This window comes from Dysidea avara, chromosome 11, assembly GCF_963678975.1.
Source record: "Dysidea avara chromosome 11, odDysAvar1.4, whole genome shotgun sequence".
Lineage (NCBI taxonomy): Eukaryota > Metazoa > Porifera > Demospongiae > Dictyoceratida > Dysideidae > Dysidea > Dysidea avara.
In genome coordinates, this window is record NC_089282.1 from 231,213 (window position 1) to 258,635 (window position 27,423).

The window sequence follows — 27,423 nt, forward strand, 5'->3', positions numbered from 1 at the left end:
CACACCCACAAACAAAATATATGCACCTTGTGAAACAATTTAGGTGCTATGAGTCAGAGCTACTGGAGGCAGGACTGATACACTGCAGGCCATGTCTCAAGGGCACAGATGTGGGCGGGTGCATGCACAAGTACACACACACACACACAAAACAAGGATATTTGCAGACAGATTCTTCTTGACACTCAGTTTCAGCCTGACATACAGTACTATTAGTAAGCAGTAGACAACTGGATGAGCAACATGGTCCCTGGGACGGGCTGCAAACAATACTAACTGGTAAGGTACATGATGGACAATCACAACAAGTGTCATTGTTGAATTCTCCACTAGCATCTCGTCCACAATCACACTCTTCACCATCTTCAACAATCTCATTACCACAAATTGCTCCTTCGTTGGCTGTAGAGACATCATCATAATCAGCACACACACACACACACATACACACCAGTGAAACAGCCATTCACTGCATCCTGTCCTTTGCCAGTAATCAACCTTGTCATCATATCTCGGCTACACTGAGAGAAATCATCATTGTTAGGTTGAGAGCCAGTTGAGGCATGAGAGAACATGATGTAGTTCCCGCCATTTTCATCACCTGGACTACAACTGGTTGTCATATCGTGCTATAGTAGTGGTAACCATAGCAACAATAGGCAATAACCATTACAAACCTCAGAACCAAAATTATGTCCAATCTCATGAGCAAATGTCAACTGGACTACCAGTTGAGGGACTTCTCTTTCATAGTTCACAATAGTGACAATGCCAGTGTTAAGGGTCTGTGGTCCTGGTCGAACATTCTCACAAATACCACCAACTGATCCCGAATTTGGCAATTTGCCAATATAAGCCAAGCCTAGTACTCCACCATCAAAATCCCTAGCTGTAAAACGATAAGACAAGCAAAAATCTGAATAGTCTGCTTGGGAATGGAAATCAAGGAAAGCCTCCACTCCAAGGTTAGGGCGATCAAATGGTGGAGAGGGTTCAGTTTCAACAATTAGATTGGCAATGGCAAATGTGATCCCTAATTGACCACCAAAGTTGGTTCTCTCATAAATCTCTCGAACAGCATCAACGTATGCTGTCATAAAGCTGATGACAACTGCTTGTTTAAGTGAAGGATCATTACCAAGTTCACTTGTAATCATGTTGTAGTATTGATCATCAGCTATCACCTTTAGCTCACAGCGAGTATTGGTAGAGTTTGATTGTCGAGTGACACGTTTTTGTGATTTGGTGATGGTGCTCTTTTTGGCAAGGTGTTTGTAGATGTCTTCATTGCTGTGTCCACATGTGCCCCCACCTTCCGGCATAACAACATCTGATGATCGATAAATCACTGAGTGAGCCTCTGTGCCACGGACATACCTGATAAAACAAGTCTCACGTTAAATCACATGACTTGGTAGCAACACACCGAGATGATGGCTCAATGAAGTAGGTCTCGTCTGAAGTGTGTATCTGTCCTGAGAACACGCCCATAGCCATGTTACCATGAACACGGACACTTGAGTCATCTGTGTACAGCCAGGCAATGACATACCTCACAAAGTTGTGGTTGACTCACCTTCGTCTACTCCATGATAAAGTAGCGACTTATAATGAGTCACTGGTTTGTCATCCACCATTACTACTGCGTCACTTGTTAAACTAGGAGAGCCCTGGTACAGGCGCAACTTGAACGAACGTCCAAGCGCGCTAAAGTGCAACTGTAAATGACTGGGGCCACTCGCTGAGCGAGTTAGCCGCGTGTGTTCATCCATTAATGCGTCAGAGTCATAACTCAACGGCTCGTAGTGCTTAATGTAGTCATTCAGCCTGTTACCTAAACAACCACACCCCCAGAATAGTTACACTTTCCGCCTACAAACAACGTACCTTCGCTTCCAGTCACGATCAAACAGATCGTTACGAATATCACCAACAAGTTCTTACACATCATGTCAATTGGCAAGCCTTGTTTGGGGCGCGTGATTTTGTGTCCAAACTGGCTGCCGCCCTTGTAAGATATTTGGGTATCACGTGATAATTATAAACTTTCAAAGTGAACTTCCCAAACGAGTTTGTGAGAGCTAGTAGCTGAATGTCTGCCAAGGAAGACGAATACGATTTCTTGTTCAAAGGTAATAATTGTGCGTCACCCGTCCCTGTACTGAAATGGCCTGGTCACCTCTAGTTGTCCTCATCGGAGACAGCGGAGTGGGCAAGAGCAACTTACTGTCGCGTTTTACAAGGAACGAGTTTAACTTAGAGAGCAAGAGTACAATAGGAGTGGAATTCGCCACTAGAAGTATTCGTGTTGACGAGAAGACGATTAAAGCTCAGATCTGGGATACTGGTCAGTTACGTGGCATAAAGAGTGGCATTAATTAGAATTTTATCTTCTAGCTGGACAAGAAAGATATCGAGCTATCACTAGCGCGTAAGAAGAGGTTAATAATGTGGAGGGGTGTATATTTGTTGTTGTGTACATGTTAGGTATTACCGAGGAGCAGTCGGGGCCTTGTTAGTTTATGATATAGCGAAACACCTAACATATGAGAACGTTGAACGATGGTTGAAGGAGCTCAGGGATCATGCAGACTCTAATATTGTTATTATGTTGGTAGGAAATAAATGTGACCTGAGACACTTGAGAGCTGTACCCACTGAAGAGGCAAAAGGATTTGCAGGTAGTAACTCTTAACGAGGAGGAGGAGGTTGATCACACCATCATAACACTGTGATATGTCACCAGGTGTTAAGGGTTGTTTAGGAAAGTAATGTGTTGTTGAGAAGGTTTGTAAGGGATCTGGACACATTACGATTTGTCCTCCTATAGAATATATTTGGTATTAATCTGAGGTGTTAATGGTTCAACATTTCTTTGAAATCACAAGATCAATGATGATAGTGATCAACCACCTCTGGTAGTATAATAGTCTGTATTCTAATACTTTGGGTACATGGTTTAGGAGTTTGTAAACAGTATTTTTGATGTGGTCATTAAACATTACACAATGTACCCTTACGACCTCATTATGCTATTAGCTGTTTATGAAATGACACCTGTTATTCCTTCTTGTTCAATTTTAACTAAATTGAAGTGGAAAGTTAGCATCTTGCATGTACTGTGTGTGTGTGTGTGTGTGTGTGTGTGTGTGTGTGTGTGTGTGTGTGTGTGTGTGTGTGTGTGTGTGTGTGTGTGTGTGTGTGTGTGTGTGTGTGTGTGTGTGTGTGTGTGTGTGTGTGTGTGTGTGTGTGTATCGGAGCAATTGAGTTCCTAATAGGGATTTGAAACAGCGTCACATGCCAGAAATAGGCTTGTTTCGAATGTTACAGGTGTTTTCAGTAATTTGTATTGTATATTACTTTAATTGGCCCCTAGTGAAGTTTTAAAGGTATTGCTAGAGTGATTTAGAACCTAAGAGTGAAGTGTGCTACCATCCTATAGACTAGCTTTATTCCACAGCTTTAGTATTAGATTAAAGTTTGAAATACAAACGGTTATGCTAGACAGCAGCTGTGCAGAGTTAGGAGTTAAGAAACACGACGGTGCAACAACACCTAGCCAAGTTGTAACCAAGGAAATACGCAGCATTTAATCTAGAGGTGTGGCTACAGAAACATACCTTGGTGTAGAAGGGATACCAAAACGGCACGATATGACAAGTTTCTTCTGTGGAAAAAGCCAGTCAGTGACTTCCACCAAAGTAACTTGTATCGCTCAACCATAGAGAACTTTCATATTGTACTAAACCTACACTGATAGTTGACAGTGAAGAGAAATGTTAGTCTTTTCATGCTCTTCAAAGCGGTAACAAGCGAAACACGCCTCGTATCTAACCAGTGATGTCAATTGTACAGGTGGTATACTGGGCATGTGACGCTGTTTCCAATCCCTATTAAGAGTCGTATATCTATGTTAATACTGTAGCTGGAGTAATGTGAGTATGGTTTCTTGCACAACAGCAACTGTGTATCAGTAAGCATCAAATCTAACCACCCTTATGAATGCCTCGCCAATGCTCAAACCATTAAGCTGTGCTTCCTCACAACCCAACTGTCCACATCTTGTTAAGATTGTTGTGGAACTACCACCACAATCTGTGATACATACAACCTCATGTGAGTTATTGGTGTTGTCCCAGGAGGATTTAGTTGTAATGGATCTAGTGCACGGGTAGTGGTTTACTGAATGGCAATACCTGTTTTACACAGCTACTAAGACATTGATGCTTTGTGTGTGTGTGCGTGTGTGTGAGTGAGTGAGTGAGTGCTGAACTGTATATAATTTAGTTAAACCATGGTGTCTGTTTTTGATGCGGTTTAATTTTGTATTACTGCAATACTGTGGTGTTACAAACTGTAGCCTGCCTGTAATTTTATAGGTTCATACAAAATGATATGGACTGGTGTACCACAAATTCTATAGTGAACTTGCCAACACTTTTTTTGGCTTGATTATAAATTGTACTTTTGTATCTGGATCTAGTACTAGAGGTCTAATAGTGCATTTACACTAGCAGTTGTACATGGTAGATTACAGTACAGCACGGCACGGTACACTTAATTTTACTAGTGTAAACGGGTATCGAGCCGAACCGTAACGTGCCGGGCTCGCCTGGCCCTGCTACTTCAACCGTGCTGGCTCGGTACGGCACGGTAGACAAATTGAAACAAACCTTGCTATACCCTTGGCTGCTGTACGTAAATACGATGGCTTCTACCATGGCCAAACGTGAAACAAGTCCAGTTACCACGTTCGACTTGAAATGAGCTGTCCACCAAGCGGTAGCCGCTGATATTGTCCCTCAAACGGATTGCTGGTAACTTGTACGACAGCAATAGCTCTTGAAAACGGCTAAGGCATCTCGTAGGACGATACTTTAGCCATCACGTGCTTATGTATAAACTTGCCCAGCACGGTTATTTCCTTACCAATGTAAACGCGCACTTAAAACGTAGCGTACCGTGCTGTACTGTACCGAGCTGGAGCTACTAGTGTAATCGCACTATAAATGACTGTGAGGCCACAACATTAATATTAGAAAGTTGCTAATATAATAATACAGTACTCAATATCAGTGTCCTGATAAAATGGTTGGCACATCTTGCAAAACTGCCTTACGGTTTGCCATGACTTCAAGACATAGTCAATGTTAAGTGCCATCCTTATGTGCTATTGAAGTTAGTATGCAAAAGATCGCTTGATACCTAATTGATCCCTGTATCATATACCATTGAGATATAGTGGACAAAATGTCTGCCGTTCATTGCTTCGTGTTGAAATTGCACTTTAGTGTTTTACATATTATTGTACATGTAATGAGGTTTCATTTTATGTACAAGAATAACCCCTTGTACTGGGAGGCTAATTGTCCTTTATAATACAAACCAATGCAGTCGAAATTAATTTGAAAGAGATTTATTAACTACAGCCTGTTTGTGTTATAGATAGCTCTGAGCGAGATTGATTTGGTGCAATTTAGATCAATTTCGAGTCAAGTTCATACTACAGAGCCTTAAAAGCTTAAGCACTCAATCACATTTCTTATTGAAGTACAGTTATTTGATCTGGTGAGCTAGTTTTAAAGTAGTCGAGTTGTTCTCTAACCTGTTATTCTATTACATTGTCATCTGAATACCTTATTGTCCTTTGGTGCAATGAAATAGTCTCCATTTTAGTTATAGTTTATTACAGACAGATCAAACTGCTGGGTCACAGACTGGCATGTGTTTACACTTGGTTAGAATTCTGTCTGGTTTGAGACAGTTCTAAAAAGAGGGCTAGTGCAAGCATGCTTCTCTCTTATATCCTTTGTGTGGGTTACCATGTAACATATGCCTCCAATAGAATAGTCTCTTGCTCAAGTAGTGTACTGAGATTACTAGTTGAAATTCTGTTGCCATATTGTGGGATACTGAATTCCGTGTGGCTGTACTTTCAACCTTGTGTGAGGGTCATCATCTTGTGTGAGGGTCACCATCTTGTGTGAGGTTCACCATCTTGTGTGAGGTTCACCATCTTGTGTGAGGGTCACCATCTTTTGTGAGGTTCACCATCTTGTGTGAGGGTCACCATCTTGTGTGAGGTTCACCATCTTGTGTGAGGGTCACCATCTTGTGTGAGAAATTTTCTGTGGGCTGGCTTCTGTCTTGTTATAGAGTAAGTAATGTTGTGTAACATATCTTATTCTCGTATGGAGTGGGAATTTCTGTGTGGACTTTCCACTGCTTCTGTGTGGGTAGATTAACTTATGAACAATTCACCCTTAGTTGTCTATGATATTCCAATAAATTGCTTTAATTGTGGTCATGTAGTATGGGAGGTCTTTGTTGTATCTCAGTTGTTGCCCTAATCATTTTCATCAAGAGTTCATCAACTTTCATTCAAGCCATTAATTCTAGATTAAAAACAACAGCAGACTGCTCATTAAATAGAGTAGTATTAACTTTGAGCAGTGGAAGTGTATTGTGAGTGAGTGTATTATTGCACCACTATTGAGCAACTCTATTTTGTGGACTGGGCTCACTGAAAACAGATTCTTAGTTGTAAAGCAGACATTATCTAGGTGTTATAATGCTGGAGGTATAGCTTTGCATATTAAGTTTAGTCAAACACACAAGTAGCTAGCAATAGACGGATGGGGCTATATATCAATACTTGCTAGTCTATAATTGAAGCCTAAAATCTATTGCCAAGTGAAGGAGCTAAATGACAACAGTTGCGTTTGTCGCTACTTTTACAAATATTCTAAGAAATTAGTGCATATTCAGCTTTGTGATTTACTAGCATTAGTACCTGCCCTACATGCAGGACCATCTCCACAGTATAAATGCCGGAAACAGAGAGCAGCATGCAAACTTATGCCATCCTGCAAGCATACCAAATTAATGATGCTAAACACCAAAATTGTTTGTTTGTGGTTTGACAGGAATGTAGCTCAATTATTCAGTGAGTCTTCCCTACCATTGTCTTCAATATGCTGTAAAGAACAAACCAAAGCATAGGTACCTACTTTATATGCAGGGACAACTGATATGACATATTGGATCCTTATGTCGTCTTAAGTAGGTATAGTGAAATATGAACATGCAGGGTTAACTACATGCAAGCTAAGGCATTTGTATATGTAACACTTTCACACCTCAGATCAAAGGAGCCACCCAGGCTATGTTTCGTATACAAAATGTAGACCGGGTTACAACAGTGATTATATAGACATTGAGGCCAAAATCGATTGTGGGGATCGATTAATACTCATGTGATTGGGATACACAACTTGGATTTCACCATGAAAACCACTGAGACCTAGGGCGTTTTGTTATCCTCGCCATCCTATAAGTAAAAAATGTTGGGCTAAGGTGAGAACTAGTGCTATAGCTTATTCATCAATTGTTTCTTCAGGTTTTCAAATACAGACACGAAGCTACCACTCTGCACGGAGTAACCACTCTACAAGCAAGCTTACCTGTCTACCTGTCTAGGCCTTCAGTGAACTCCGTACTTTTTCCATAAACGATTCAATAGCACTGATTAAAGCATTAAACTCGTGAAACTGAAATTCTCTAGGATATGTCCGTTTATCATAGCCGAATGTAACCAGAACGTACTAGCTGCTGACCCATAATCGAAAATTTTAGGCATGCATATATAATACATCCAGTGGCTGCACTCGTATTGGCTTGGGTGGTTGATCACCCTGCAGGCTAGATATATATATATGTAATATATAAACTATGGCTACGAGGTGTATTGCACTTATATACACCCAGACTCCGAAGTCAGAGGAGGGGTGTATATAAGTGCAATACACCGAGAGCCATGGTTCATATGATATATACCATGTTTCTAAATTAATCCGCACTACATTACTTACTAACAATCCATATGCACACAGACCAACTTAAAGTATATACTTACACTTAATTCGCCATACTTTGGCATGGTAGACACGCTGGAAACGTTTCTCTCACAATTCAGCTCTCACAATGAAGAATCAAATTGATTGTGGGACTTAGTAAACATATCTCCGTATATCGCCAGGACTTGTCCGTTCATATCAGCAAACGTAGGAGCAACGTTACTTGCTGCCACCCATCATCGAAGTCGCTAGGTATGGGTATAAAATGAGTCCAGTGGTTGGATTCTTACTGGCTGGGATGATTGATCGCCTAGCGTGACGAAGGCTATTAGCCTGAGTCATCTGGGTGACTAGCGTGGGCGTTATTTGCCCGCCCACGTCGGGCTATCAACCTGTAATTGTAATGTGTCACGTGACATCCCAGGTGAATTATATATACTTACCTGGGTGAGTTACACCTCAGGTAGGTATATATATATATATGCTCACCTGAGGGTTGGGGGTGTGTATACCCTATATGCAACCAGCGGTGCCTTTGAAGTTTCATGTGATCATGGTATATATATATAATATTATACTCCTTCAAATTTTAAACAAAGTCTACTCTATAGACATAGTCTCGCGTATTTCCAGCAATAGCTCATTACATTACAACAATAGCTCATTACATTACAACAATAGCTCATTACAGCACGTGCCCTACCACTATGCCAATTGTGTAACATAAAAGTTGGGATTAAAGCCATCTTATAAAAGCATGCGTAAGTTGATTGGAATAGGTCTTTACTTGTGGCTTACAGAAACAATTCAAGCAAATTTTTGCTCTACACCCTTGCACTAAACGTACTGTAAACGACGAGCAACGGCAACTATAGTATGTTCACGTTGAGCTGAACCCTCAAAAACATTTAATAACTCATGGATGCAATTACACACGATCTTGAAATTTGGCTCATTTGTAGTACTGCTTGACCTGCTAAAAATGTTTCAAAATCTTTTTATTCAAATGTTTGACATAATATTTACGACCAATCAAAATTTTCACAACACATTTCCTATTGGGAAGCCATATAAGTACAGTGTCCATTGCAGCCCTTTCCCGAACTTGTAATGGAGCCAAACCGTACGTGTCTGTTGTTGACACCTTTGCTGTTACCAATAATCATCTGGTTGGCTGAAATGTTAACTCTGTTGAGAAAAAATCCACTTTTAATTTTTAGCTGTTTTTCAGGATTCAGCTCAACGTGAACACACTATAGAAGCTTGATTTAAACGCTAGCTTATTCCTAGATGATGAGCGCTTTGTTTGGTGCTAAAACCACTTTGATATGCGCAGCAACTGGTGAGAAGAATGCGTGAACTCAAATGGAATGCAGACAGACAGACAGTTTCAGCTTTATATTATGTGACCCAGTCTGACAAAAGCAGTCTTATCGCCTATTTAAAAAAGTATCGAGAAATGTCGGTTTTAAGTATTCAGTGTGTTGTAGCTCACCAATGGATGAAGCTAAGTGTACTAAATTTTTACACAATTTACAACAACTTCTTACCTTCAAGAGCATCCACAGTGGAAGGAGCCAACACTTAATTTTCCTGCCGTTTTAGAGCTGAGCGATTGTGACATTTTACGATTGTAGGATGCAACATATCACGATTATGATAACTATCACGATGCTATAATTTTACATGAATCAATACCATTGTATATGCACAACTTTATATGAATTATTTATCTTAACAAAACAAGGTCAAATTGTGTACAACTGTTCACACAATTAAGGCCATAGGCAGTTACAGTTTAATACAAATAGCGTAATGAATAATAAAATTTCCAATAGGTAAGCTTTTTATTACATATAAGATTTATTTACACAATTAATTGTCTCAGAAGTGTAGGCTTGTTTTCTGGTCTTCCATAACAGTGTGCGTCACCATTTTGCAGCTACTAATATCAAGAGTGAATAATTCACTCTTGCCAAGAGTTCATAATATATATATACTGATGAGAGTGTCCTACTCTCGTATGCCCCTGTAGAAGGGCGTATCGTGAAGTTATGATGTAACGACAAGTTGTTGTGGTTTGTGACGTACGGGCAGCTGTAACGTTAGCACCATTTTACACTGGCCTAGTAAGAAACGATCATAACCCATGAAGGAAGAAATTGTAGTTCAGTGAGAAACGCTTAGAGCTGGAGTTAATTTGGTCGACATTGTTAGGCACGCGATCAATTGATACCATGTTCAACTAATGACATCATTAATTATACAAAGGAAAATGGGCAAACTCAGAAAGTGCTGCATCACAACTTCACGATACGCCCTTCTACAGGGGTATACGAGAGTAGGACACTCTCCTCAGTATATATATATATATATTATGAACTCTTGCTCTTGCTAATATACATTGTGATGTCACAACATCATGATTATTTAGATTATGTATCAACATCACAATGTTCAGAGACAATTCACGATTAATCCCACAATCGATATAATCTCCCAGCTCTACAATTAAAGAGGAAGGCGTAGGGATGGATTGGGCCAACTTATGAGCCATTAAGGTCTCACAATGAAAGAACATTTACAGCACAGGTCTTTATTTAGCTTCACGAAGCTGTACAGCCACACATAGTCATCCCCAGACTGGCCAGAGCTCCATTGGGACCCCAGACCTCTGGTATGGCTCGCCACTGTGCTTGGGAAAAGCAGCCAGAAAAAGCAGACCACTCAAGTCTGGCTGATTTTGATTGTAAAACTTGATAGTTTATTCATGTAGCTTTGTGTCCTCGGTGAAAAATCAAACCAGTTTTGCCAGACCTAGTCGCATATATAGATAAGAGTAGTCTATCTATGATATCATGAACCACAATAGTGGGTTCATAATAGGGATCGCCATGTTTTTTTGCAAAAATCCTAATAGAACACTCACCTAAAAACCACCTTGAAAAGCATCCTTCAGCTCAAAACAACCCTCTGGTGGTTCTTTGCAATGAGTATAGGCCCACTAGTAAGTATCAAGTGAAAGGGAAACAACTGTATTTCAGACACAACTAAAATTTGCCATTTTGTTCATATTCATATTATTCATAGTAATTATTTGGCGTAACAAATTATACAAGGAGAATTCTAGGATAAAAAGTAGCAGGCTTATTGAATGAGTTAGTGTCTGTTACGTACTTTAGGCTTTGTTTTTGAACAGGAACAGTCCAAACCGGACCCTTTTCTTCTTGCTCAGCCATCATTCCATACGAGAAGCTATAGATTGACATGCTTAAATGTCTTGAAGATGGATTTGCTTGCGTATTCAGCTTGTTATCCATTATATTAAAGCTTAATACAACTCAGGAATTGTTATCCATTATATTAAAGCTTAATACAACTCAGGAATTGTTATCCATTATATTAAAGCTCAATACAACTCAGGAAGCATATCCTGTGCAAAAAGGTTTGTTTATAGATAGTTATCCTACTGTGACTATACATGGGCGGTTATGCATTGCACACAGTTGCTACAAATACATAAGAGTGTTCACTCATAGCTTCGATCTTACTGCTCACTATAGGCTGAGCCTAGCACCTTCCTCTACTTGAAGGAATATTGTGGTTTATGAACTAATCACATGTAGTGCCACATGATGGTATCACATGATGGTATATCACACTGACCACAGCATTTGATGTATTAATAGCCAACTTAGAACTAATGATTCTGTGGTGTCTGTTATGAGACTACTAGATTATTGAACTTTTACATGTCAGGATTCCATGTGTCTTGACAGTTAGCTACTTAGCTCAGTGTACATCACATCTTGGTGTGTCTTCATTAGTAGTTATTCCTGGATTCCCATTTCCTTTAGAACCACAAAATTTCCATCGTTTTTTCCATCTTGAACATGAATTTCAAATAATTTTTATTACTATGTTAGTGGGTTATTTTAGTGCTTTCTTCAAGGTTTGGCCATATTAAAAAATGAATAATAACCGTCCACCCGCATCAGTTTAGGAAATGTTTGAAGTAGGAATCTAGGAAACAACTTGGTTTGGCCCTTATACTATTAGTATTAAGGATACCAGTGTAACGATGACAACTGAGAGTACCAAGACTATAATTGCACATACATGTACGTCTCATGACAATATCTATACATAGCTATAGGCATGTGTGGTATCTGCTTTGGTGCTTTTTTCACATCAGGGTACCGTCTTTAACTATGTAGGCCTATATACATAGTTAATCTTTTGCGCTGATAAATCTCTGTTGACTATACCAAGATGTCTAACAAGTTAATCCATTACTGGATTTAGAAAAATTACATAAACTAGTTGAATAAAAATTTCAAATTGGGAATAGGGATCGCTGGGGTGGTAATGTAAACCACAAATCCCTATATCCCTATTCCCCATTTGAAATTTTCAATTTTTTATTCATCTAGTAATAGTAATGGTAGTTGAGACAGTTGCTATATAGGCAATACATTGCTGGATTTGTGTGAGACCACTAGCATTGTGTAGTTATTATGGTGTGTGTATTACTCCTGCAGAGAAGAATGGGCTATCATTCATTGAGACATCAGCATTAGACTCGACCAATGTTGAGGCAGCATTTCAGAACATCCTTACAGAGATTTATCACATTGTCAATCAGAACCAACGACCAGTGACTGCCGACAACGGCTCACCTGCTGAGATGCCTACAATTCATGTGAGTTGTTATCTATTGTGGTGCTAGTTACTAAGTCAGTCATTGGTTGTTGATTTCTGTTATTTGGCCAACCACAAAATAACTGTACAATGTAACCAGTGGATCACATGTCATCTTGTGATCTCAAAGAAATGTGGAACTAATTTCATAATCACACTTGAAAGGCCAAATAATGTCATTTTTGAATGATGTCATGCTAGATTTCTATTTTGGGGTACTCTTACATTGTTTGCTATATATGGTTTGCTATCGTTAGCATGTAAATAAGTGAATACTCTATCTTTGAAAGTCAGTGGAAAGTTTGTAACCACACAAAGTACTTTTGTTGCCTTTATATCTGTAGCCATCAGTTTTTGTTTGTCGTGAGTTCACAAACACTTCATTTATCACCCGCTTTAAAATGTTAGAGTCCCCCAAATAGAGGCAGCCTTTCTGGGAGTGATGTCATTTCAAAATTGGTCAATTGTATATCACATGTGTCCCAGATCCCTTGCAAACCTTCTCAACACAACCCCTTGTGCCATATTTGGTAGTGTAACCTCCACTGCTTATAAGCCTCTTCCATAATGACGTCACACGTAAACTATTTTATTCTGCTGCGTTTTACCCATACCTGTTAGTTTTAGCTCAGTATCTTCTTCCTGAATCACACAAACGATCGATCTTCATTTGTCAACTGTACTTGAAAACATTAGAGTCCCCCAAATATAGGTCGCCATTTTTTGCTGACGTCATTATGGAAAAGGCTTATTGTCAGATGAGGTTGGTCACATGTCATCAAACATCTCATGTGATTTCTAAGTAAAGTTCAACCCATTCAACCCCAACACCTCAGTATCAGTATAAAGCATGAATTGTATCTATAAATTATGGTTTCCAGAGTCCTTCTTTCAGTTGCCCAACACTTTGTGTGGCTTTCATAACCAGAAACAAATGCTACTTTATACATACTTCTCATAAATATGATCAAACACTTCATAGTGATGATTTTAGGTGTCTTGTTTTATTGTTTAATCACACATAGCAGTATGACATGTTACTAACCTCCTTTGGGTTATTGTCACTTACACTACTACTACTACTACTACTACTACTACTGTTGTTATCACACAGGTTGGTCCCACCAGTAATACAGATCAGAAGAAGAAGGGAGGAATGTGCGGGGCCTGTGGTCAACAACAGTGATAGTGTATTGTGTTGCAATTTTATCATCACTATACTAAAACATTTTGTTAATAGTAAGAAATAATTTTTGTCACAATAGTGTGTTAATAAAGTAGATGTGTGTTACAACATTACAAATTGTTCTGCAATGTTCTGTGCTAAGTCAAACATTTCTGACGTGTTCTGCAAGTTAAATATGATAGCCACTGCAACATCACTAGGGGGCATGCCTTGTGGATCACATGATGATGGGGGCAGGGCTAGCACCAGTGCACTACTTGCACCAATAGCCTTTCCTGTATGACCAATGAAGGTGTATGATGGGGAAACCCCTGAAACATGGTCCTTATATGGCACTATCATCCATCCCCAGCCGTAGTTGTACTTCTCACTCATCTTAGCAACTGTCTGCCACATCTTAGCAACAACATTTGGTGACAATATTGGGTTATTGCTGTCTTGTTTACTTGCTGCAAGTAGGGCAGAGCCAAATTTGACTAGATCAGTTGCTGTAGAGATAAACCCACCCCCTGCCCACTTGTAAGAGTTATCTACGTAAGGAGCATTACACAGTCTTCCTTGGTGGTCTTTTACATAATACCTGTGGTCATTGAAGAAAATCAGTTAACAAGATTTTTACACAAACAAATAATTTAAAGAATCAACATTTAAATATCAACTCTTACAGGAAGATGGCATGAACTATTAAAGATCAACAATCGATTTAATGGTATATCTAGAGGTGAGCCTGGGCATTTGGTACTGTACTGGAGGATTGAAATAACAAACTCTAATAGAACAGTCACCAAATTTTTCTAGGACAAAATGACTGGACACCAGCTCCTCCTGTGGCAGACAAGGTTCATATAGCTAGTATTTAGGACAGCTAAATCTCAAGTCTTTATAAGTGAAGTGTAGCACCCTATCCAGAAACTAGTTTGTGTTGTGAAATCTATAGAAGAGGTCATGTCCATAATTACAACAAGTGTTGGATGTGTTGTGTTAGCTACGTCACTAGAGGTAATTGGCTACATCACTAGGGGTAGTTGGTCACATAATTTATCTTAACATAAAGGACATGTCCCAAATCCTATACAAACCTTCACTTAACATCTGGTGCCATATTTGGTAGTGTAATCACACATCAAAGAGTTGTGATCATCCCTCACCTAGCACGATGCAGCAACAATGGAGTGTGTAGCTCTTCACTGGTGGAGGTCATGTTGAGAGGACGGAAGATTTGTTCTTTCATTATTCTAAGGAATGATTGGCCCATAGCAGACTCTAATGCTGCACTGACCAATGTCCAGCCGTGAGTAGTATAATGGAAGCCACTGCCAGGAGCTAACACTAACTCATCATTAACAAACAACTTCAAAGAGTCAGTCACATTATCATAATGTTCCGTGATGTGGTACTCTTTGCTGGAGAACTCATCCTTGTCAAAATGGTAGTGTCTCACTCCTGCCATGTGACTTAGTAACTGACGTATTGTCAACACAACTGGTACACCGCCCACTTTCTTCTCAGGGAAAGACGGTACGTATTTTTGTATAGGCGCATCAAAATCTAGTTTACCGTCCTGCCATGCTTTAGCCACAGCCACTGCAGTCAAACTCTTACTAATACTTGCTATCCTCATTGGAGTATCTTCACTACAAGGCACATTATTTTCCACATCAGCAAGGCCCAGTCCTTCGCTCCATACCACTTCGCCATTAACCGCCACTGCTACTACTGCTCCAGGAACGCCATAACGCATCATCGCAGTCTGCACCCGAATTCTGCTCTTAGCTATAGCATCATCGTAAGGATTGTCTTGTCGGAACCTAATATTTCTATTAACAGCATAAAACCCCAGCAATGACCCGCATAGGACACCAGCTCGCAAATATTTCATTACACAATTTACAGTGATCACTAATTAGATTATACAGTTAACAATTGTGGGAGCGAGTTATTTGACTACCGCGTGTGTTAAGGCGGGACTTGATCCGGGATGATTCTCTATGGCTACAGCACACTATACAAACAACACATATTAATGATACATTTCACATGATAGTCACTCACTCTAGTTTCCACGTCTGTCCATGATCCAGTACTGTCACATGATCCACTACAATTATCACCATAGTAACGGTTGCCATTAGTTACAATGAGTTAGTGTACCTTGAGTCATCTTCCATAGCAACAGGTGGAGGTGTAGTTGCTTTGTCAGCAGCTTGTTGCCTGAGTGTTTCTACCGCAGTGAATTGTACACTGGCACCACCTCCAGCAGTACGAAACACACTACCCTTGTACAGCTGTGTTTGTATCTCTCCATCTGTGTCTTGTTGTTGATGTGTGAGACAATAACGACCTGCTGATCCAAGGTCCTTGCTTTTAGGGGCAGCCACTGTTCTCTTCTTGCGTTTAATCAACGGCTGTAACACCGTACCACTTTCAACTGATCCTGTTGGACGATGGTCCAGCCAGTTCTCTGAGAAGGAACGTTTACGATGAGCATTAGAACGAACAGGAATGTTCAGTGGTTGATTGGATGACTCTGTAGTCTTGCCGGGTGATGGTGGAGGGTGATCGACCATTGCCTGAACTTTACGTAGTTTCTCATCACTAGCATATAGTAGTCTATTCTTCTTAGCCAACTGCTTTGTCTAATAGTTGCAGCAGCCATTAACACAGAACCATTTAGTAAGTACCTACCATCTTTTCATATTTCTCTCGTTCCTGGCTCACAAATCCTTGCATGGACACCATCTTCTGTTTGCCTTGTGTCAACTGCAAATGTACGAGAGCACATGAGTTAGTTAGCCTCACCCACCTCACCTCTTCCTGTAACTCCTTCTGATTGTGCTGGTATGCCTGAGCAGTTCTCTCCAGCTGTTTGCTCTGTAGTAGGATAACATCATCACGTAAGGTAGTGAAATACCACATGATGAAAGAAATTGTCAACTTATCAACCATTATTCATTGATAAGGTGAACCCATAAATTTTTCTGTACTGTTTACCTTCTTCATCGTTCTATCGAGCTCTTCTTGCAATCTGCTATTTTGTTTCTTAATCTGACCAAATTGAGACCGCTGCTCTTCTAACTGGTGACTCAAATGACTGATCTGACGACTGGACTCCTCTCGTAACCGTGACAACTCCTTATCCCGGCCAGAGAGGTCACCAGACAATCTAGTCACTTGACCCTTCAGGTCACTATTCTGCTGGTCTTGTAACTCCATTAGTTGTTGTAGTTGTAACACTGTTAATAAGACGGACAGTCATTGTATGTAAGTGTTCAACTGAGCCCTCAAACACATAACTGATGTATTGCAAGTTCTTGAGATTTGGAGTAGCTACTGCTTGATCAACCCGAAAATACAATACTTTTGACCAAGCAAATAATTCACCATGGCAAGTCATAAAGTACACAGTCTTTTATAGCATTGGAAATAACGGACCACAGACATGATAAGGGACCACAGGCACAATAACGGACCACAGACATGATAAGGGACCACAAGCACAATAAACACAAAGGTTGCATATTTAAGCACAATAAACACAAAGGTTGCATATTTAATCCCTCCTAAATTAGGGATTAATGTCCACCAGGTGTAGGCGACCATAGGCAGGAGGGTAGCCCCACCCCTAACTTATAGGACTATATTAACCCTAAATATCATTCACACTGTACACCCTGTTTAAGAGGTTACTACACTTCTACTAGTTCAATTTTACAAATATCAACAAGTTCTCTGTTCACTTAAAGGCAATTAGTCCAATTACTGATTGAAAAATATGACACAGTGATTTGTAAGGTTATGTTACTCCATTATTATATACTCTTGGTATCAATTATTGAACTACCCTTAATAACCACTCCCCTAATTGTCATCCTTATTAATGCTATGCTAGCTAAACTTGGGGTATAACAGACTGAAAATTGTGCTGAGCATTATTCTAGGAAAAAAAGGTGCAGGATTTGACTTATCACATTTGCATGAGAAGATCGAGATACTCTAACAGAACAATCCCACAGAGCTAATTTGGAAGCTATTCACTATATGAAAGCAATACGATATGTCCCTCCATTACCCAGCCATCCATTATCCAAACATCAAAAAAGCAGAAATGACTGTTCTATTAGACTATTTTGTTCAAAATGTGTGTTGTGCGTATATAAATTGAACTTTTGATTATCTGAACACACTCAGGACTACCGTAAATCAGGAAACGTCAAAAAATTTTCATCACTGGTTGTATTGACAAAAATTAGAACGATGAATTTTTAACTATACAAATAATTTACTCATAGAAATATTAACATATAGTAAAATTTTTTCACTTATTATGCTAGCGACAAAATATTTTACATCACATTTTAATAGACGAAAATTTTCTACACCAAAATTTTCCTGATTTACAGTATGTATAGCCATGAACACTACAACAATATAATTAGTGAAATCCAATGAAATCCAATCAGAGGTTGGTAAGCAAGTGGAGTAAATGTGTTCACCTTGAGATGACATTACAAATGGCTACTAACTTTTCTGCTGTTGTTCTGCTCTTAGCATCTGTCGTTGTTTGGAACGAGCCTCTAGCATAACCCTCAGTCTCCCAATGGCCTCCAGAGATAGGAACTGAGTACCACACACATTAACACTACTACTGTTACAACAAGGATTACCTCTTCAATACTAAATGGTGGTAAGGCTAACTTGTATGGGTGTACCACAGGACCGTCAACTTCCGCCATACCCCTTGAGGCTAGGTTGGCAAGGCGACGTCCAGGAATTAACCCTTCCTTGTGCTCGGCAATATTTACAGTAGCTCGGTCAATAGCCACTTCTTGTGTTAGTTCAGCAAATCTCATCACATGCTACACAACATATTATGTGTTTACCACATATGGGAAAACAACACATTAGGGTTATTACACATAATAATGATAATAACCATTTCTAGCAACATCACATTATTGGCAATGTCTAAAGTAACTTATGCAATTAAAACGGATAGCATAATATAGGCCATGAGATATAACATTTTTTGAAGTTCTATGTGAAGGACAACAGTTGCCCGCCCCCTCCACTTCTGGAGGAAAATCATACAAATTCAAAAAAACGATATCAAGGAATCAAACAGTACGATAGTAAAGTAGGATCTCCCTGAAATGATGCAGGCCACCTAAAATGGCATTTTAAAAATCACCCTGGAGGCATCTTACGCAACGAAAATCACCTTTAAGAAATAATATTAGTCCATCTAACATCAAATACTCAAGAAAACACCAACAGGCCCCCGGATATAGAATTCTAAAAATTCCCAAACTTGAATTCTTGTCTGCCTGACCAGTCGCAAGCCTGGAGGCCAAACAAAGCAGCGTATGGCCACCATTTTACACCAAAAATAAACAAACTCGCCAGGCTTTTGGGGCTCCGACATATGCATCTCTCTGCACCCTGTCCTTCCTCATATATTCAATCAGGCTGGTTGTAACCATATCGAGGTATTAACTTTCCATATCAACACTTTCCTTTAGCAGCACATTCAGATGCACAAAATTATTTAACATACTTGTGTAAAAGATACTGGACACCCGGTAGATGCCATGAAGGTTCGAGACCATGCTCATTAACAATTTTGGGTTGATTAATAATAATCTAGCATGGAGACCACACCTGTAAATATTTACCACACCCATTATTGGTTTATCTGTATATCCCTACTGTGCATCCTCAAGATACCATAATAAAAATGCACAGTAGGGACATAACACTTCTTATTGTTTTACTGTGATTTAATATCATGCACTACTCCAGCTTGTTTCAGTACTTTTTATCAATGTGTTATGGTCCCTACGCTAGTTGAAAATTCCAAAATTTCTTGTGTACTTGTTTGTTAACTTTTTTTTGTTGTAAATAATTATTATGACTGGTGAACTCATGCATGCCAAAAGAAATGGCACCGCTCGCCACAATTATCGTCTGAAAAGTGAAGTATCTATTACGCTTTGTTGTTGGCTATGTTCAACCCACTACACAGTAGAATCAATAACTGCTCGAAAAGCACCGCTACAATCAAAATAGCCACTATGAAAAATACGGACGACTTCCGTTTTGAAGGGAAACCATCATGTGCTACCGCCAAATACCTTTTCGCTGTTAGCAAAGATGAATGGGACACAAAGGAGGACACTGGTAAGTCCATGAAGAATGTATTGTATGTACTGTGGTATGCCAAAAAGCACCTCTCGAGCTGAATCGACGTCGAACAGTGAAAAAAATCAAGCTGTTATCGAGTTATGCTTGTCTGGAGGCATCAGTCAGTCACTTACTTAGTCAGTCAGTAGAAAATTCCATTAAATTTTTTTTCTTTAAATTCCATAGCAACGAAAGCCTTTTGGGTCAATCTGAAAACTTGTTTGGGCTTAGTTTTACCTCACCAATACTACCTCCTCATCGTCATCTGTGAAAATTGAGGCTGGTTTTTGGGTGATGTCATTTTGTGGGCCACGCCTACTCCTTTGTGGTCCCTACTATACAGTACTATTGTGATACCTCCTTTGTGTCCCATTCATCTTTGCTGTCAGCGAAAGGTGTCGATTTTGCGGTAGCACGTGATGACTTCCCTTCACAACGGAAATTGTCTGCATTTTTCATTGTGGCTACTTTGATTGCGGAGGTGCTTTTTGAACAGTTCTCAATTCATAATGCTGTGTAACGAGTTGAACATAGCTAACCACGAAGCATAATGGATATTTCACTTTTGAGATGACAATTGTTACTGTAGCTGGGGTGCACGGTGCCATTTCTTTTGTTTGATGTGGGTCCACCGGTCATAATAATTCTATTTTACAAAATAAGTAAACAAATTTAACTCTTCAAATATCAAGCTATCCTGTGCCAGGTAGGCCGAGCTCTGTCCACCATTAAACATAACTCCACACCTTAGCATCATGGGCAGAAGAAATACAGAAGAATACTTGATATCTCTTTCCGTACCTAGCAGGCTAACACCTCTGCTTTTGTTGATGCTGCAATGGCCACCCCCACAGCAAATTGACGTTGAAGATTACTTGTTTCCCATTGGCAAAACCACCTTTCCTATAATGGACCAGTCCCAATACAATAATATCTAATGAATGTCTCATTTTCGATTGTACTGATATGTGTGGTCACCGTCTTCACTTATGCACTTACAAAAATAATTTTAGTGGAGCTAAGCATGACGATAAAGCATTCAAAAATTATACCTTGGAAATTTATTTTAGCAGCTACTTTTCGAAAATTTCCCATTTGAAATTAACCTGTTATACAGTACACATTTTTTTTGGAATTTTCAACTAGAGTAGGGACCATAGTGCATCGATAAAAAGTACTGAAACAAGCTGGAGTAGTGCATGATATTAAATCACAGTAAAACAATAAGAGCTATATCTCTACTGTGCATTTCCGTTATGGTATCTTAAGCACAGTAGGGATAGAAAATTTATTATTTTACTGTGATTTAATATTGTGCACTACTCCAACTTAGGCCAGGAAAACTTAATTACTTGATTCTCATCCACAAAAATTCGGATTTCCATGCAGGCAGTAGGTCATTTTTTGTTATTCATTATTAAAGAAAATACTCCAAATCAAACTGTCTGTTGCTATAAAGGTTAGCTAAAGCCTTTTAATGACTAATACTTATGTTTTACGACCATATCTGAGGAGCAAGTGACATTTGCTGTGCTACAAAATGATAGCTAACTTTCTTAGCATCAAAATAAGGGTGCATGTGATTGACAACAGCATTAGAGGTGGTGGGATAAAAAGAGATGCGGGCGGGGATGAGAAACAATTAATCATTTTTGTCTAGTTTTGTTTCCGTACTTTTTACCGATGTGCTATAAATTTTTATGTGTTCTTGTATTATTCTGTATCACACATTGGTTGGTTACCATACAAGCTTTTTTTTCAAAGTATTTCACAAGCTAACCATTCCTTGACAGTGGACACATTTTAACTGTTTCACAAAATTATAATACAAAACTAGTGAACGGTAGGGTTGGATGAGGATAATTTTATAAGTTTTAGTGGTAAGCATGTTTTCTTCTTTGAAAACCATGGTGACGGTCAAGCGGCATCCAGTATTGTTATTAACTTTTTTTTTGAAACGCCATTGTATCTTTCTCTCTACACAAAGTTCAGGGGAATTCTGCCGACAAGGAGGCATGGACTTATTAGTCTCACGTGGTCAGACCACTTTTTTCTTTTGTGTTGGGGTAGGGAAATACCCCAACACCAAAGAAAAAATCTGTCTGGCCATACGAGACTATGGACCAATGTTCATGTTGTGCAAATAATACCATTTCATCTTTGGCATTACACCGTATCATGTTACTTGAAACAAGTTTATAAACGTGAAGTGATAATCATTCCCCTATTGGCAACCAGTGATTCTTCATGTTCCTACATATTGTCATCAACACTGGCACTACAGAACACACAAAACTTGCACTAAACTCAGAAAAAGTAGACCTACTACTAAAACATATACTGCAGCGCGATGGTTATACAAGAGAACATTCTTTAACCCGTCCATGACTAGCATCCAAAATTTTGGTCTGTTACGAGCTGTAGCAGAAAAACCTGCTTAGCAGGTGTAGTGGTAGTATGGGCGCTCAATTGTGTGAACTACACATCTTGTTTCATGATCAATGTCAATTTCACAGTAGCGTGTTCAACGTAGTGTTCTGTGAGGGTTTCTATTCTACAAGAACTTGTACTGAGGGGTTATTAAAATATATTCTCTACATGTGAAACACCTCAGCAAAGATCATCACCACCATCATGAACTGTGCAAGTACCCAAGGCATGCCTGCATTACACAACAGTGACTTCATAGGTTATAAGGTTTCTAATAGCCAGGCTGCCTGTTATCCGCTTGACCACCATCTTAAGGTGGTATTGATGTCACACACTTTAGTGCACAATTTCCACAGCTAATTACATGCTACAATAAACATTAGTTTGGAACAACTTTCTTATGTTAAATGTTAGCACACAATTAGACACATTTGTGTAATATATTTTAGTAGCACTTAAATCATGTCCACCCTCCTCTGGTTCTTTGGATCAGGAGTGCATCAAACAGCTTGGAATAGTCCACTAGAATAATTCAGCATCACTAACAAATGTATAAAGACCGTCCTGTTATCCCTATTCCATTGCACTATTCAACCTCGTTTCCATAGCTTCGCTTCACCATGCTGGTAACATGACATAGTACTTGAGCATGCACCTTTGTATAATATCCTAATAAGGAATTTTAAGGTTACTTGTAATAGTACATGCCAGCCCTGTTTGAATTTGCTGTTTATGTAGTTACATGTTCCCTTGCCCATACAAGTGTTCTCATGTATGTACTACATACTTGAAACCATATCTTTCACATGCAATTCTTACTCTTCAGGAGCATGTATCAGTATCCAGTCCTATAAGGTGAAGTGACCAGAATCAAGCCTTACTGACAATGCATATTCTGATTTTGTTATTAGATAGTTTATTGGGCTCTGCAACTTACTGTTACTTTTGTGTTAACTGCTATCCTGTGTGGTCTGTGGCAATGCTAATGTGAGTTATGGGTTGAATTTAATAAGTCATTGTGTAAGATGAACTACAAGTACTCGATGGCTAGTTTGTGCATTAAAATGATCATAGCACAGTGAGCATTATGACTACACTGCTGTTATGTGTTCAATAGTTGGCCTTGACAAAATGCTAAACAACATTTATAAAGCAGCCATACTACAAATCAATATCATTTAGTGCACCCATAATAACTAAACTAGTTGTGGCCACCACTCACAATAGTCTCATCATAGTCAGAGCCACGAGGATTCAAACACACCACCATACTGACTTTACCTTCTCCATCAAAATACCTTTTGAACAACAATGTTAACTTGGAGTCTCGGTATGGTACAATCTGCAGTAGGAGACATGTTGAAGGACAAGGACAAGGTTACACAGACAACTCCTACCTTATTACTACCATGTTGTAGTTGGTTATCTCTCAAAGTCTCAAGACAAGTTCTCAATACCATCAGTGAAGTGTTGATACTGCCAGCTTCCCTCAGTCTATCACCATCATTGTTAGTACGTGAGGTACGTTCTGAACCTGCCAAGTCGACCAGTGACAGTTGACTGATGGTCATCTTAGTCTTATCCTGCAACACCTGTAGATCATGTGATGCTCACAGTGTTGTTGCTAGTGGTAACAACAGCACCTGATCACCAGCGGAATCCAGTGGGGACTGAACTATTCTAATAGTAAACACACTGTGACTGCGACTGCTCTCAGTGTTCAGCAGTGTCTGGGCTACTCTCCTGCGCTGCTGACCTACAAGAACATTATTTGAAATTTCTTTAGATTGTTTCAATGACACAATAGTATTTTTTTAAATTGTTAGTCTAAAAATGAAGGGGATCTATGTAATAAAAGTAGTGAAACAATAGATGAATGATGGTATTACAGCATAGATCCCTATTTTGGTATTGAACAAACAAAATAATTGATATAGCTAATGTGTCAGAATAGGGACTTTCCTACTGAGCTATGCTGTAGCACCATCATTCATCTCTGTTTCACTACTTTTAATGGATAGATCCATTTTTAAATTGACAGTTAAAAAAAAAAAAATACTAGTTTGTTTACTTTTTCATTGTAGCACAGCTAGCTAGCTAGTTACAGTGTAACTTGTGACTGTTCAATTAGAATATCATACGTGACTGTTGTATTAGAGTATCGCGAGTCAGCCAAAGGGTGCTAGACCAATTAGGGGTGAGGGCATCTTGTTTACTGTTAAGCACATATAATATAGCTAGACTGTTAAGAGGTGTGCATGGTCTCCATACTCTATCACTATTAGTCCACCTAGATCTTTATTTGATGGGTGTGGTCGCGAACGGGATCCCAATCGCAGATATCTAGCTTGTATACCTCTTATAGCAGCGCCGGGACTGAAGCGCTTCTGAAATAATTCTGTGACAATATGCAGCTGAAAGAAAGTGTTGAAACGGAAACTTAACGCCTTCATTGGATGAAGACATGTCTGATTGAAGATGAAAGAAAAGACAGGGCCTACACTCATCGCAACCCCAAAAGGCACATCCCACTAGTGAGTTTGTAATTTGTGGCATAAAATGGTAGCCGTGTGCTGCTTCATTTGGCCTCTAGCCTTGCGACTGTGGTCAGCCAGTCTAAAATTTGAGCTTTGACAAATTTTTAAAAATTCTATATCTGGCCACCTGTAAGTGTTTTGTTATAATTAATGATTAATGCTGTATTATGTATCATATGGACTAGTACTATTCCGTAAAGGTGATTTTTGTCTCGTAAGATGTCTCTCGGATGATTTTCAAAGGCAGAATTTTGGGTGGCGTGCAAAAATTTCAGGAGATATCCCTACATAAACAGTACTACTGTCCGTTTGATAATGGTACACTCAACACTACAGTAGGGTTGTAGTGTAACATATAATACAAGCATTTAGTTTCAGTGAAAATTTGTAAGAAGCCTTTCACCTGTATATAAAGAAACAATTTAAAGCATACTGCAAAACTTTGCCAACTGGGTTTATAAAACAAGTACTCCCAAAGGATATAGACCGTGTCCATGAAAACTATGTGTACATAACAATCACGAGATTTCCGTGACATTAAAAAATGGTGATCTCTATTTGGAGGATTCTCAACATTAGCATTGGGCCCCCGTCAGCCATAAATGAATATTGGGTGAGAAATAGTTACCTAGCAACCACACCACCTCAACAATTATGTTGTTTTATTAATTCAAAAACAATGCATCAAAAATTTGTTGTCATAGAAAATGGTACTCGAAAATGTTAGAGTCCCCCCCAAAGATAACAGAGTGACATCATTATGGAAAAGAGTTATTGAAATCAGCCAACAAAACTTGTAGTCTCAAATTTAAATTGCACACAAATTATTATCGCTGCTTTACAGTGTCCAGCACTGAAAGTCTACAATCTTGAGTTACCTATATAGCTTCATTGGTGCGTTTTATGGACATGACACATGTTACGTGTTTTTGTATTCTATCCTGAAATTGACTGCACAAGATTGCAGCAATTATCATGCTTATTTATGCCTTTACAGCTTAATGGAAACTAATACCAGCAATGCATCTCTATAATTGTTACTATTAGTCAATAGGATAGTAAGGATACACTATGTAAACAAAAAAATGCAACAAAAGAAAGACACAATTCTTAGAAACTCCCTCAAAAAACAACAACATAATATTGTGAAAGAAGCCATGCCAACACAACTGTAAGGTTACCTTTCAACAGTTGCTCATAGGCCTCAGTTGTGGTCTGTACTTCAACTTCGGTTGCACCAGACACATACATGTTACGACTGCTATCCTCTCTCAACCCTTTGCTCTGAGGTGGCCTATTGCATCATGATAGCACATTGGTTGTTGTGGTAACCATGAGCTCACTTTGGTTTGATAGGGTCTACTGGCACATCCTCCAATAAATCATAAATGTAATTGTTGTATATTTCAATGTATGATACAAATACAGCATAGCTACTGTCATTGTCAACCACTTCTTTGCAATCATCCAACACCAGTGGTCGTAACATGTCTCCAAACTCTGCTTGCTGCATGCTGTAGCAAGTACACACCATACTGTATCATCATTATGACACACTATACTATCACTATAACACACAATACCATAATTATAACACACAATACCATCATTATGACACACTACACTGTCATCATTGCATACACTGTATTATTTTACATAACTTACCGAGCCTTTGCTGATAGCTGCTTCGGCCGGTTCAACTCCTCTTCAGCGATGGCGTCAACTTCACTCTGTACATCAAATCCATTGGTCCGATCTGGTTTAAACACCTGTTAACGATTCACACCAACATGGGATGACATCACACTAGTATATATACACTAACATATTTCTTGGCCTGGGCACCATCAATGGAGTTGAATATCACATCGAGTGCTCTTGGTAGGATACCAGGGTTGTCATGGTCACCTGTTACAGTAAACGTCTTGCCACCATTGGTTATCCCATAACTAAATAATAATCCATTTTTGCCTTGTAACAAGTCCAGAACAAGGGGCATCCCCAAACTGTCAAAGATGTTTTCTTGTGATGCACCAGGACCAAACACATGCTTGAATACGTGTTGCGTCTATGGTGTTATGATAACATCACTACATTATTAATGCTAACAGCTTACCCCATTTTTGTGACCTGATTTAAACGCTAGTGAAGTCTACAAGTACAGTAATGTCAATATGTCGGCACACAATCTCAATACTGGTACCTGTGGTGGTACTAATTGTACTACAGTATCAGATATCACGTCTACACAAGTCTCCAACTCTTCACTAGCTAATGGTCTCACTCTACAATACACCTAGTGATAGGGATAATTTTTATGTAGCGCCCTAGAGGTGGACAATAAACTAACCTGTACCGGATCCTGTTCGCGTTCTGTTTTCGCATGTGTTCTTTTAGCGGCGGGAGTTTTCTGAGTTCTGCTTCTTGGAGTTGGCCGAGGAGTTTGTTTCATTTTTTGTTCACAACACTTCGTGCCGGCTGAAATTCAAACTAACCAATCAAATCAACGTATTTACTTAACACCTATTTAATG

General features: G+C 39.2%; 4 protein-coding genes across 4 annotated transcripts; 1 reads left to right on the forward strand and 3 right to left on the reverse strand.

The window, feature by feature from the left end:
* Window positions 1–46: 46 nt before the first annotated feature.
* Window positions 47–2,045, reverse strand: LOC136239322 (disintegrin and metalloproteinase domain-containing protein 10-like). Its single transcript, XM_066030056.1, has 6 exons — window positions 1,888–2,045; window positions 1,577–1,834; window positions 1,427–1,526; window positions 678–1,377; window positions 452–629; window positions 47–402 (listed from the first exon to the last, which is right to left on the reverse strand). Exons 1-6 carry the CDS (start codon window positions 1,949–1,951, stop codon window positions 47–49), a joined length of 1,656 nt encoding a protein of 551 aa, XP_065886128.1. The 5' UTR covers window positions 1,952–2,045.
* LOC136239326 (ras-related protein Rab-11A-like) lies at window positions 1,975–13,871 on the forward strand. The gene is made up of 6 exons (XM_066030059.1): window positions 1,975–2,132; window positions 2,186–2,347; window positions 2,398–2,431; window positions 2,488–2,681; window positions 12,398–12,558; window positions 13,672–13,871. The coding sequence occupies exons 1-6, from the start codon at window positions 2,093–2,095 to the stop codon at window positions 13,741–13,743; spliced, it is 663 nt and encodes a 220-aa protein (XP_065886131.1). The 5' UTR covers window positions 1,975–2,092; the 3' UTR covers window positions 13,744–13,871.
* Window positions 13,846–15,622, reverse strand: LOC136239212 (serine beta-lactamase-like protein LACTB, mitochondrial). Its single transcript, XM_066029940.1, has 2 exons — window positions 14,892–15,622; window positions 13,846–14,323 (listed from the first exon to the last, which is right to left on the reverse strand). Exons 1-2 carry the CDS (start codon window positions 15,620–15,622, stop codon window positions 13,846–13,848), a joined length of 1,209 nt encoding a protein of 402 aa, XP_065886012.1.
* Window positions 15,603–27,420, reverse strand: LOC136239319 (kinesin-like protein KIF23). The gene is made up of 18 exons (XM_066030052.1): window positions 27,241–27,420; window positions 27,094–27,186; window positions 27,007–27,042; window positions 26,716–26,958; window positions 26,556–26,659; window positions 26,234–26,404; window positions 26,072–26,184; window positions 23,997–24,109; window positions 23,751–23,945; window positions 23,576–23,695; window positions 18,408–18,599; window positions 18,267–18,360; window positions 16,735–16,976; window positions 16,552–16,614; window positions 16,429–16,503; window positions 15,895–16,379; window positions 15,796–15,841; window positions 15,603–15,745 (listed from the first exon to the last, which is right to left on the reverse strand). The coding sequence occupies exons 1-18, from the start codon at window positions 27,340–27,342 to the stop codon at window positions 15,680–15,682; spliced, it is 2,553 nt and encodes an 850-aa protein (XP_065886124.1). The 5' UTR covers window positions 27,343–27,420; the 3' UTR covers window positions 15,603–15,679.
* Window positions 27,421–27,423: the final 3 nt, after the last annotated feature.

Coding starts and splice junctions, on each gene's coding strand:
- LOC136239322 (XM_066030056.1), bottom strand. CDS start 1,951: ATGATGTGTAAGAACTTGTTGGTGATATTCGTAACGATCTGTTTGATC. Junction 1,835..1,887: donor GATCGTGACTGGAAGCGAAG/GTACGTTGTTTG, acceptor GTGGTTGTTTAG/GTAACAGGCTGAATGACTAC. Junction 1,378..1,426: donor TTCATTGAGCCATCATCTCG/GTGTGTTGCTAC, acceptor TTGTTTTATCAG/GTATGTCCGTGGCACAGAGG.
- LOC136239326 (XM_066030059.1), top strand. CDS start 2,093: ATGTCTGCCAAGGAAGACGAATACGATTTCTTGTTCAAAG. Junction 2,133..2,185: donor ATACGATTTCTTGTTCAAAG/GTAATAATTGTG, acceptor GGTCACCTCTAG/TTGTCCTCATCGGAGACAGC. Junction 12,559..13,671: donor CTGAGATGCCTACAATTCAT/GTGAGTTGTTAT, acceptor GTTATCACACAG/GTTGGTCCCACCAGTAATAC.
- LOC136239319 (XM_066030052.1), bottom strand. CDS start 27,342: ATGAAACAAACTCCTCGGCCAACTCCAAGAAGCAGAACTCAGAAAACT. Junction 26,405..26,555: donor CAGCTATCAGCAAAGGCTCG/GTAAGTTATGTA, acceptor TACTTGCTACAG/CATGCAGCAAGCAGAGTTTG. Junction 26,185..26,233: donor GTAGACCCTATCAAACCAAA/GTGAGCTCATGG, acceptor ATGATGCAATAG/GCCACCTCAGAGCAAAGGGT.
- LOC136239212 (XM_066029940.1), bottom strand. CDS start 15,622: ATGAAATATTTGCGAGCTGGTGTCCTATGCGGGTCATTGCTGGGGTTT. Junction 14,324..14,891: donor TTGTTGCTGCATCGTGCTAG/GTGAGGGATGAT, acceptor CAATGACCACAG/GTATTATGTAAAAGACCACC.